We start from the raw sequence: 12,546 nt of genomic DNA on the forward strand, positions 1-12,546 counted from the left end.
GTATGAGAATTGGTAGTGTCGTTCTCTTTTGTGAATGTGTGGTCTTTGAGTGGTTTGTGGGGTGGGGTTTTTTTTTTTGTTTTGTTTTTTTTTTTTTTTTTTTTTTACTTTTAGGACTGGTTTAAGTCAGCATAATTGGTTGACCTCTGCCCTTCATTGTTTCCTCTGAATAGGACGCAATGCAGTATGCCTCTGAATCTAAAGATACAGAATTGGCTGAAGAACTCCTACAGTGGTTTTTGCAGGAAGAAAAAAGAGAGTGCTTTGGGGCTTGTCTCTTTACCTGTTATGATCTCTTAAGGCCAGATGTCGTCCTGGAAACTGCATGGAGGCACAATATCATGGATTTCGCCATGCCCTATTTCATCCAGGTTATGAAGGAATATTTGACCAAGGTAATGATGGTCAGAAGTATATTCAGAACTAGTAATTTTGAGAATATTTACAATTCTACATGCATATTTTTTATTCTGTTTCTCAAGTAGAAATTATTGATCATAAAATGTTCTTATTATATGGAATTTTTCTTAAGAGATAACAGGTGCCATGACTAGGAAGGGAACTCAAACTTGTCATTGTTTACCCTTTATATTCTTAAAGTGAATAGCACTTTTTGTTTTAATGTTTGAAATCTTTTAAAATAGCATTTCAAAATTAACTCCTATAACCCAGATTTCCATGTATACTTCTATAGATTACCTTTGTTTGGTTCCTGACTTCATGTCTTTACCTGTTTCCCATGGGAAAACTGCATTGTATAAACAGCCTGCTAATAATCATCACAGATTTTTTTTTTTTGATAATCAGATACCTAATTTTAAAAAACCATAGGTAATTTTCAGTTAACTATGTTTCCTAAATACACATTAAATAAACTGAAGATACAGCCACCTTATAAAATTTACTGTTCATTTTAGCACCTCCTTTTGATGTTAGAATAGTTTTTGCTTGCCCTGAATTACTAGATATGCGTAGACAACGTAAATGATTTTGAAAGATCAATTTTGTCAGAGCAAATCAAGCTTAAAATTGAAGTCTCACTTCTGATCTCTTCAGGTGTCTGAATACAAGTAGGGAAACACTACTAACGCCCTCAGTATAGAGAGATTTTCCTTAGGGGATCACATATCTCATGTTGCACCTAGGTTTTTTTTTTAAGGAGTAATATTTTATATGTAAGTTCAGTGTGATTAAACAGTTACCACAGCTTAGCCATAGGGGAGACGAGCTTCTTTTCTTATGCATAATACCACCTTTTGAGACCTGGCTGCTGTTAACCTAAGTGCTGTCCATTACTAGCCATTAAACTGCTTCCTTTCACACTGACTTAGCATAAATACTTCTGCAGTGAGCTTTGAAGTTAAAAGGGATTCTCAATTTTGCTTCCGTATGCCCTTTACTTCCACTTCGCTCCTACCTTTTTTAGTGGGTACATGTTTCTCCCTTGAACCTTTGTTGCTGATTCTACCTTTTTATGCTCAATATGGAATTTGATTTTTTTTCTAAGCTGCACCTTCTGAATTCCTTTGCAGGTTGATGCAATAAAGGAAAAGGTGAAAGTTGATTCTTTTCCATCTTTAAGTCTGGAGGACTAAGTCTAAGGAATTTGCATGATTTTTTTCCTTCCTTTTCTACACTGCTGCTGCTGCTTTCCCCCCAATAAATTTTCACTAAGCCTCTGCAAGTCCCTTGGAACATAACTATAATAGAGCTGTAGGACATTAGTAGATGTTTGCTACTAATCGGCTAATAGGCTTTAGGAAGGGCAGGAGGCTAATCAGTAGTTGGTTCACAGTCTCTCTTTAATATATTATTAAAACTGAGCGTGGTGAGTTTCAATATTAATTCCAAACTATCAGGGTATCTGGACCGTAGTAGGACTCTCTTAATATTTGAAATAAATTAAAACATCTTCTTTTTTATTTTGTGAGCTTGCCTGACAGTTGTTGAATTTATATCTGTATGTACATGCCCTAAGAGGCTTTTGGAGTTCTGTGGGGCTTTTTTGTTTGTTTGTTTTCTGGGGTTTTTGTGGTATTGAAGGACTGTGATCCAGTTTCTGATCTCTTGATTCTTACTAATTTTTTTTTTGCTGAAAGTAGATACAAGAGATACTAGCTGCTTCAGAAGAGACTTTCCTCATGTTTCTCCAGGTGTCCAGTTCTCATGGTGCTAGTCCATTTTTAAGAGGAACCAAAATCTTTTCAATCATGAGAGAGCCAAGCTTGCTGTAACTGTTGCTAAGCAACGTGGATTGTTAATATTTATAACAAGGCAATATTAACACCTATCTGTAAGAAGGCATGCCTTAGAAACTACCTAAAATTTGCTGTCTTGTTGATTAGTTGGCTCAATATCCAAGAATGCCAAATTTAGGCACCATTTGGTTGCTGCTTTCTTCACTGGCTTGTCTCCATCCCAGTATAAACAAAACAAACTTTAAAACTTAAGCCTGGTGTAAAATTATGGCTAGGGAGGGGTGGGGAAGTAAAGGAGTGTTAAATTTAAATGAACTTGGGTGGGTCCAATGCTTTGGGATTCTGTTCATCAGACTGGAGTCACCACTGGAACTTAGGGCAAACCTGAGTAAAATGCATTGTGTGTGAGACCCTTCAGCAGCTAGTAAGCAAGGCAGTTAGAAAGCGTGTGTGTGAAAAATGGGTAATTGAACTGTAGTGTTATGCGTTGTTTTAAATCAAGCATGTACAAGTCATTGCAATTACATCATACTACTCTGAAACATAGAGCATTGCTGTGGGCTGTGTGTGTTTCTTGAGAGCCTGTATGGCACCAGTCATCTTCAGATCTCACTTCTTGCTTCAGTACTTTTGCCTTTTTTTCATGCACACATACACTGAAATAACTGACTGCATGTTGACTTTACTCTGCAGCATATTGCAGTCTTTGTGGAAAAGCCTTTTGCATTTTAGTGGATTTCCAATATTACCCATGGAACTGATTTCAGTGACATAATTGTTTACTTTTTCTTCTTCAATCTGAAGATCAGAAACTTTTGTTACAGCTCTTAACAAAAGCTTATGTTCATAAAAGCCTTCTCCGATTTTTCTTTTTGTGCGATCTAAATTGGGCAATTAAATAAAAATTGGATGTTCCTGTGCCAGAGGCTGTCTTATTATATAAACATCAACATTTTTTGCTTATGTTGGTGTTTCTCCTCTGGGATTTGTGTTTTTCCTCCTCCCTCCCTGCCTATGTCAATGACTGGGCAATTGGATAATGCTGGCTCTTTTAATCTCCCATGGTGTTTCTCTAGCAGACCTGTGTTCAACATTTAATCAGACATTAACTTTTATATGTGTCTGTTTACTTAAGTTTTTTTTTATTGAAAGTCTGGAGATGTATTATGCAGTGCTGGGTTTTTTTGTTTCATTTTTCCTCTTTATCTTAGAAATTATTTATATGCAGGTGTCCATGTTTCCTGTATAGCTTTTGTGGACTAGCCTCACATATTAGCTAGGTTAGCAAACCCCAAATGTCCTTGATGGCATAGCTGTTAAATTCTACAGATGAATAATTTTTCTTGTAAATTTGGATGCCAAATAATGGGTACTTCACATGATCTTTACATTCCATGGTAGTCTTGAATTTGATAGTAGGATAATTTGTAGCATGATTATAGTATAGGCTATAAAATAAGAAAATAGTATATGAAAGCAAACCACCACCACATGCTGACTTAAACCAGTCCTAAAAGTAAAAAAAAAAAAAAACACTGACTTAAAGACCACATTCACAAAAGGGATACACAGTGAAACTCTTTCTCCTCCCCTGCAAAAAAAAAAAAAAAAACCCACAAACAAAACAAAGCAAACCCATTTTCTTAAGGTAGACAAACTACTAAAGCTTGCTTCTTAGAAGTCCTTTAACAAGATTGGGTTAGACCCAGATTGCTTTTAACATGTAGCAATTAGAGTAAGTCTAAAACATTGTCTTGAGCTGTTTCAGCTGGGACAGGCACGTGGCTGTCAAGCCTGAGTGATGCTTGATTCTGTCCCTAGGACCCACATGGTAGAATGAGAAAACTGACTTCTGCAAATTGCCCTGCACCCTCTTCATGCACACCATGGCACCTGTTTGTCATCCCCTGCCCCCAAATAAGTACATGTAATTTTTACAATTACAAAAAATACTGTCCTAACCCTCTGTGCCTGTGTGTATACTCACAGATGTTATTTTAAATTTCCACTAGAACATGGGGTCTGCTTTAGCATTTTAAAAAGATCTAGTTTTCACAACTGTTTCACGGATCTACATGTCTGCCATGTGCCTCCTCCACCTCGCTTCTCCACATTGTCTTTGGGAAGAATATATGCGGTTCCTCTCTGCACTCACAGTCTTACCACACTTTGGCCTTAAAAGCAGTACACAGAACACTGAGATTTGAAATTTAGTTGTAGAGAAAAACTGGTTCAGATGCCAACTTTTAAATATAGTTTGAAATATAATTATAGGCTAGTGTAAAGGCAATCGAAGTATGTGGTCAGAGGATTCTGTAAGGCCAGAATCCTGATATTTTTCTCATTGTGTGTCCCAGACTTACAGAATGAAATTATGTTAGCCCCACAGAGAACTTCCAGCTTCTTTCAGCCCCATTTTCTAGAGAAGGAAACCCAATGGATGAAAAAGTGGTTTGCGAAGCCCCCACCTAGCTGGGTAATAGCCATCCTGCCCTTCAGTCGTACACTGAGACTGATACTATCTGATATTGGCTGCTTTGATTAGCTAGTATACAGAAGCCATTTATTTCTTTGGCTTCATTAAAAGAGCCAGGTCAGGCAATCCTAGTTACTTCTTAAAGACATGTACCATTAATCTTTGCATTTTGTCTCAGACAACTAAGGAAAATGGTCTTATACAGTCAGATTGAAAATGGAGCTCCTTGAGACTTCTCAGCCTGTAAAATATAAGCCTCAGCAGGAGCTATGCACAGTTGGCAGAGAAGCTTATCCTGCTCAAATACTTAATCTAGCCATTAGACTCAATTCACTTTTTTGCAAACCTATTCCCTTGGGGAAGGAAGTCTTGATGGTTTGTGAGTTCTTGTTACCTCTGATAGTGTGTACACTTCCTTCTCACTTCCTCCCTTGCTCAGGCTGCATCCCAGCATGTCCAGTCTTAGCCTGGTGTGAGCTCTTAATGCATTATAAACCCCTCCTGCCTGAGGGGTTTTAACGACAGTGCTGAAAACCACCCTTACTGAAGTATGAATATTGCCATTGAATTTGATGGGGTCTGAGAATGTTCTTGCCAGTCTGTTTTATTTTGACAGAATTTAACATACTAAGGCTTTTCCACTCTCTGCCATAAACCTAAGTTTGTAATGCTTTTGAGGTTCTAACTAACATGATTTCTTTTTCTCTAGGTGGATAAATTAGATGCTTCAGAGTCATTGAGAAAAGAAGAAGAACAAGCTACAGAGACACAGCCCATCGTTTATGGTAATCTGTCTCTTTTTAAGTTAGACCATTCTTAAATGTAGCAAGCTGAGTTAAGGAATAGTCCTACCAACTGTTAGCATTTTCTCCTGAGGACCATTTAAAACTCTTTGATGTTTTCCACTCTAATAATCTTCCATGCATAGAATATCTCAAAAATAGTCGTTAAAGGTGGTCTAGGTTGCCAGGCAGTGGTGATGCATGCCTTTAATCCCAGCACTCGGGAGGCAGAGAAAGGCGGATCTCTGGGAGTTCGAGGCCAGCCTAGTCTACAAGAGCTAGTTCCAGGACAGGCTCTAAAGCTACAGAGAAACCCTGTCTTGAAAAACCAAAAAACCAAAAAAATCAGTTGACAGATTGATGACTGATCTATTTGTTTCTCTAAGTCAGTAAGAAAGAAACAACAATGAATTCTGATTTTAGAAGAACCAATATGCCATGGATGTCTTCAGTGTGCTTTGCATAAAGACTCCATCTTCACTTTAAATCTATCTAGGACAGAGAATGGGGGTTGAGTTTCCATTTGAGAACTTTCCAGAGAGGTAGAACATCCAAATCCTAAAGTATTTAAAGCAGTTGACTTCCTCTTTTACTAGCCTGTGTGGGTTACTTATCCTTTGTATTTCATACTTGGTGAACATTGGATTTGAGGAGTATGATTAAAAGTTTTATAGCCAGATGTTTTTTAGAAGGAAGTATAAAATTATGACCATTTTTGTCTCAGACAACTAACGAAAATGACAATATAGGAATCTTTATTTTTTTTATTATTATTACAGATAAACTGTTTGGAGGAATTTGGGGGACAGGGTAGTTTTGATGAAGGACTGGTTAGACCTAACATGTTAAATAAGGTTTGACATCTTTGAAATAGGGAAAAAATGATAGTTGTGGTTATTTAGTAGGTATCTACAGACTGGACCTTCATGGCGTTTGAGTGAACTAGGGTTAGAATTTTCAAGGTAATCTAGGGGTGATTCTTTGGTAAGCCAGTTTTCAAAAAACCCCCAAAACTCACTTACTGAAGACAATTTTGGTTGTACCACAAGAAAGGAGTCCATTGTGCTGGGAGAAAGATAGCTTCTGTTCTAGCGGGAGATGATTTGCAGGGCTAGGGAGGTATTGTGTTTCTCTCTCTAAAAGTTCTTTACGTGTCATGTTTTCTTTATGTGGTCAGCAACTATTTCAGCTTCATCAACAAGTATTTGATAGAAGGTATATATGTTCTCATGTTTTTCATGCCTAATGCATTGCATATCTAGTGCATATTTGAATGTGTTTTTTCTATTGCTGTCTCTAAATTAGCGCTGGATTCTTTGCTAGAACCATATTAGGTTTTATTACCATTCAGATGTTTAGAATCAGAGATTTAAATTAACAACTTGTAAAGTTTTCCTGTGCTAAAATTTTGGTCACTAAATGTAATGTGTATCATGTGATAGGCTTGTTGGCAGATGTGTGGCCTGATAAATGTCAAAGTGCATGTGTTACTGCTTTAAATATAGGATGTTGTGGCCCTCAGTCCTGCACCATTGGCTTTTTTTTTTTTTAAGGCAGGAACCTTCTCAGGGTAAGACTATTCCAAACCGGGACAGTCGAAAGTGCCCCCCCACAACTTAATCAGTGAATGTGATTGCGCTGCTAGAGTGGGAAAGATGACAGTGCTAAACCTAGGTGCTAACAGATTCTCCTCCTCTGTGTCACTTTTAGGTCAGCCCCAGCTGATGCTCACAGCAGGACCCAGTGTGGCAGTCCCTCCCCAGGCACCTTTTGGTTATGGTTACACTGCACCACCATATGGGCAGCCACAGCCTGGCTTTGGGTACAGCATGTAAGATGGAAGCTGATCCTGTAGTCTCCTATTTTCATACTGAAGCATCGTCTACCCACTTCTCAGTTTATAAACGGGGAAACAGGCAACGTGTTCTCGTAACCTTTATTTCATGAAGGACTACTTTTTTGTTTCTAACTATAGACTTGGATCGCCTATGTTAAAACCTTATTTTCACATTCCGCATCATTAGAACTTCTTTTCAAAGGGGAATAGTATTCATGTGGGCTTTTTTCTCCCCCTCATTCTTTGAAGAACTGCTTACTATTCAATCTCTTGTGAAGAACCTGATTTGCACTCTGTAGTGTTTAAAGAAACAAAGAAACTCTAATACTGAATCTCTTAAATTTAGTGTATGTAAACAGCTTTCAATATGTATTGTCTAAATGCATTTAAATCTCTTTTATTCAAAGAAAAGCTAAAGTGAAAATACTGGTATGTGACCATGCAAGACTGTCAATGCCAACAAAGACAACACTAATCAGCATATGCTACATTGGATCACAGCGCTCTCCAAATTATTTGAAAAATGCATACAGACAACTTGCCTGATGATTTTTAAATGAGCATAAAAGGCCCTTTAACCTATGCAGGTTTCCCAATTGCGCATATAGAAATGCTAGTGTGTTTTGCTCACTTCATGTGTAACAGGTGCCCTCATGTTGTGCTGTATCCTGTGCTTTTTCTGTGGGACCATTCCATTCAGGAACAAAGAGCACCATGATTCCACACGTGTGTATTTACTAACCCTTCCCTGAGGTTTGTGTATGTTGGATATTGTGGTGTTTTAGATCACTGAGTGTACAGAAGAGAGAATTCAAACAAAATATTGTTGTTCTTCAGTTTTGTTTGTGGAATTTGAAATTACTCCAATTTAAAATAAATTACTGGACTGTGGAAATAACATGTAGACTGCAGTTTTAATTACATACATCTCACACCAGAAGAACGGAGGGTTCCATGGTTTCATACAGGGTGTCACAGAGGGGATCATGGAGAAAGTCGTGCATTACGTCCTTTACATGCATATAGTTAAGAAAGTTTATGCTTTAGCCTTAAAAGCAGTTTCTAAATTAAATACTGGGCTACTAGTCATGTTCCCAGCATTTTAATGAAGTGGCACTTCAAGGTTTTAAGCATTTTCACCTAACTAAATAGTGTTACATTAACTTGAAATAAAAGTATATTTTTAAAAGTAGTTAGCATGACATTTCTTATCATGAGCTTAAAGGGTACCAAATTTAAATATTTGCCATGGCTAAAAATACTAAATTTATTTCATTATGACTTAATTCTCTACCTTAGTGCCTAGCTTATGTTGCTCTCTAACACTCAGGCAAATTACCTAAGCTTCACAGTTTTTTTTTTCTTAGAAAAACTTAAAACACACACACCCATAGGAAATTAGTATTAACGTGAAAACCATTTGTTCAGGCCAGAGCTACACGGTGTTCCCAGATCTCTATCTGCCTTTCATCATAAAGAATCAAGAGATTATATAAGTCACCTTGTTAACTTTTCCTGTACTTGTGGAATGATGCTGTCTTCTCCCTTCTTGAATAGAAGCAATCTGAAATATATTTATTATGTGTAAGGGTGATTTGCCTATATGTATGTCTGTGTGCCATGTGCATAGTGCCCTCCTCAGAAGCCAGAAGAGGAGCTCAGATCCCCGAGACAGGAGTTAAGTTACCCTGTGGATGCTAGGAATTGAACCTGGGTCCTTTGGAAGAGCAGTCATTGCTCTTAAACACTGAGCCATTCTCCAGCCGTACTCTATTTTCTTAATTGTTTTATTGAGGATATTTTTCCCCAACAGATTTGCTGTTCTAATCATGTAGTGTTATCCTGTGATAACACGTTGCCACTTAAACCGTCCATATTGGGCAACACCTAAGACAAACCTTGGTAATGTGCCGGCCAGTCAGCAGGCTGCTAAAGTATCAGTATATAAAGTGCTTTTCAGAATTACTGGGCAGATTATTTTATGTGTGTTGCCTTCCTCCTCTATGTTCGTGCACCATATAAGTGCCTCACGATCAAGGAGACCAGCAGAGGGCACTGGATCCCTTGGAAGTGGTTGTGAGTCGCCACGTGGGTGCTTGGAATTGAACCTTGCTCTACATTGCTCTTAATCGTTGTACCTTCTCTAGCCTCTTGGTTTGTTGATTCAGGGCCTCCACATCTAGTCCATGCTGGCCTTCCTTGAACTTGAGTTCCTTTTTTCTAAGCCTCCTGCATGTGGGGATTCTAAGTATGCAACACCTGTCAGGTTATCTTCATATAAAGTGCCCAGCCAAGGATTGGGCTGTGGTGAAAGTTGGTGATAAACTATTTTAAACGAGGTATCTTCATTAACATTCTCTTGAGTTTATCACTGGGGTAGGTTCTAGACTAAGAAACTGAAAACTGTACTAAACAGTTCTTAAGTGTTGCTGGAACTAAGAAATGGGAAGACTAATGAGAAATTCTGTGACAAGCTCTGATCTTGGGATAAAAATAGCCACTATATAAACAAACTGCCAGTGGTTAACAACTCTTTAATTACGGCCATATTAGTGCAACAGCAAGTATCACCTCTAGGTCTTTCTCTAGTGCAGCCACCATCTTTCTCTGAGCCTTGTCTACCAAACTACTGAACTTTAGTTGGTCATTTCTATCAGTGACAGTAAAAACAAAACAAAAATTATATTGACGCAGAAAACATTCATTTGCTGTGAGAGGCCCGAAGGGCGATCCCCAGCACTGCTGCTAGTTGAGGTTCTTTTATACTGCTATGGTTCAGTTCCAGCTCCTTCCAAACACCGATGTTCGAGAGTCTGAAGAAGTTCTCCAAACTTCTTCCATTTTTTCTTGAAGTGGCTAGTGTATTTAGCTTTTACCAACTGTCACACACGTGGGTTTGGGGCAATTATAGTCCCCCTTTGCCTCATTCTAGAGACAAGAACCTCACTGTTATCCTGGAACTTGGAGAAATTCTCTGGTCTCAGCTTTCAAAGTGCTGGGATTGCAGAATAAACCACCACACCTGGTTCTGGGTTAGTTGATTTTTTAATTTTTTTATTGTCTGTGTAGGCACAGTGCGATGGCACTCAAGAGGAATGAGAGAACAGCTTTGTAGGTTCCAGGGATCAAACTCAGGTACCCACTGAGTCAACTCAGTAGCCCTAAGTTTATTTGTGTAAAGTTTTATTTTCAGTTATATATGTGTGTTCGTCTATATGTTAACTTGAGTGTTGGGCTGGATCCTCTGAAATATTACGAGCCAGAAACCAAACATGGGTTCTCTTCAAGATTTTAACTGCAGAGCCACCTCCCTAACCTCTTGTTTCAGTTCTTAGAAAAGTAAAAATGTTCCACGAAACTGAGTTCACAAGTAAGTGACACTATATACTAGCCTTTTAGACAACCACACATGAACACAAGTAGTCATGGATAAAAAATGATTTTAATAATTCTTATTGAGAATTTCATACATGTTTTCAATTTACTATGATCCTAACACCCGCACTTTCTCCCAAGTCAGTACTTATGTACAACTGTATGTTGGACAATCTGAAGCATGGGCAACCTACCAGGACTCCTCTGAAGACTCCCTTGTCCTGCATTCTGCAGTTCTCAAAGCCCCTCCCCTACATATCCTAGGAAAAAGTACTGCTCCTCAGGACAAGTGAAACTACTATAAACGTGGGACCATGCAAGCTATGACTACTCATTTGAATAGACCATCAGCGGGCATACTAGATAGAGAAAAGACAATACCTTTCATTCAAGTTAATATACAGTCACATAAAGACTCCTTGGGCTCTGTAGAATATGCCTTGAGGGCTGTTTGGTAAGAGTGTACGAAATACACATACGTATTTCGTACAGGTGAACAAATACTGGGATTTGTTACCAGAATTAACAATTTTCACTGTTACAGGTCCTTGAATCAGCTACCCCAGACATCCTGCTGGGAATGCAGTCTGTCAGTGTGGAGTCATGCTGTAGTCTGCAGCAAGTCTCATAAATTACCTGAGTCATAACCATGTATTTAAGTGAGTTCAACTCAGTTACAGGTGGTTGCATCACTTGACTCCTGTATAAACATTGTTTAGAAACTGTTGCTACTGTGGCATCATTCAGTGTTAACTACTCCTGAACCATTTATGCACCAAGTGTTATAACTTGGAAACTGCCTACAGTTTAATCATTCTGCCTAGTTTCCACTTACGACCTTATACTCCTTAACATCATAGTTCTAAAGGAGATAGTAGACGTAGAAATAGCTGTCAATCTTCTGGAGCTATCAAGAACAATGGACCCTAGCAAGATTGTCAAGAAAGCTTTATGTAGCCAAGTATGCTGACTAAGCCTTTAATCCCAGCATTGGGAGAAAGCGGTAGGGAGGACCTTTGAGTTCAAGATCAGCTTGTTCAACATAGTTCCAGGCTAGTCAGAAAAAGTGCCCTTAAGTAATAAATTATTTAGTTCCTAACATTTTCAGGAGAGGTTGAGTACAACTACAGTCCTTTAGTGACCATAAATTCTCACATTTCCACTTTCAAAGTCCATAAAATTCACAAACTCACTGGTTTCACCAATGATGTAAAGGAATTTTTATAGCTTGTATATTAGAACCACTGTGAAGTATCTTTATCCAAGTGTATCAAAAATAAGCATCAAAAAGCTACACAGGTCATAAAATTTCAACTTTGAAATAGAAATTTACTGGGTATAATGGCTGATGCTTTCAGTCCCAGCATGTGGGAGGTCAAGGCAGGAGAAATGCCACAAGTTCAAGGTTATGCCATCTCCAAAACATTCAGCTAGATAAAATCTGAATTATGATTGCATGATGGGTCTATGCAATGATCTCTTAATTAAAAGATTATCAGACATTCAAAAAGTAGCAGCAGGGGAAAACTGCCATGGTTCTTGAACCATGTCCTCTAAAAAGGCCAGGAATAGCAGCATGGTTTGACTTTAGAGTAATCAATACAAAGGGGCCCAATTATACACAGGAAACATGGCTCCCTCTCCACCCATTGTTATCACTGTTCTAGCATCTATCATTCAAGCATTTAAACAATGTATTTTTATTCCTTTTTTGTTGCTTTGATTTTTGGAGACAGGGTATCCGTGTGTAGCCTTGGCTGTCCTGGAACTAGCTCAGGCTGGTCTCAAACTCAATGCCTCAAAAGTGCCGGGATTAAAGGCGTGCGTTTACTCTTCAGATTTATGTGTACAGTGGTTCTGCCTGTATGTGTACATGTG

General features: G+C 38.4%; 1 protein-coding gene across 2 annotated transcripts in view; it reads left to right on the plus strand.

Moving 5' to 3' along the window:
* Cltc (clathrin heavy chain) overlaps nucleotides 1-8,191 on the plus strand; it is a 62,903-nt gene extending 54,712 nt beyond the window's left edge. The window contains exons 30-33 of one of the 2 annotated variants that reach the window (XM_050119522.1): nucleotides 174-395; nucleotides 1,533-1,553; nucleotides 5,384-5,459; nucleotides 7,167-8,191. In XM_050119522.1, coding sequence (XP_049975479.1) covers nucleotides 174-395; nucleotides 1,533-1,553; nucleotides 5,384-5,459; nucleotides 7,167-7,291 — 444 coding nt within the window. In that variant the 3' untranslated portion in view covers nucleotides 7,292-8,191. The remainder of the gene's footprint in view (nucleotides 1-173; nucleotides 396-1,532; nucleotides 1,554-5,383; nucleotides 5,460-7,166) is intronic. The other variant, XM_050119523.1, reaches the window with a different exon arrangement.
* The last annotated feature ends 4,355 nt before the right edge of the window (nucleotides 8,192-12,546 follow it).

Source organism: Alexandromys fortis, unplaced genomic scaffold (genome assembly GCF_014885135.2).
Source record: "Alexandromys fortis isolate MF-2015 unplaced genomic scaffold, M_Fortis_MF-2015_v1.1 scaffold_173, whole genome shotgun sequence".
Lineage (NCBI taxonomy): Eukaryota > Metazoa > Chordata > Mammalia > Rodentia > Cricetidae > Alexandromys > Alexandromys fortis.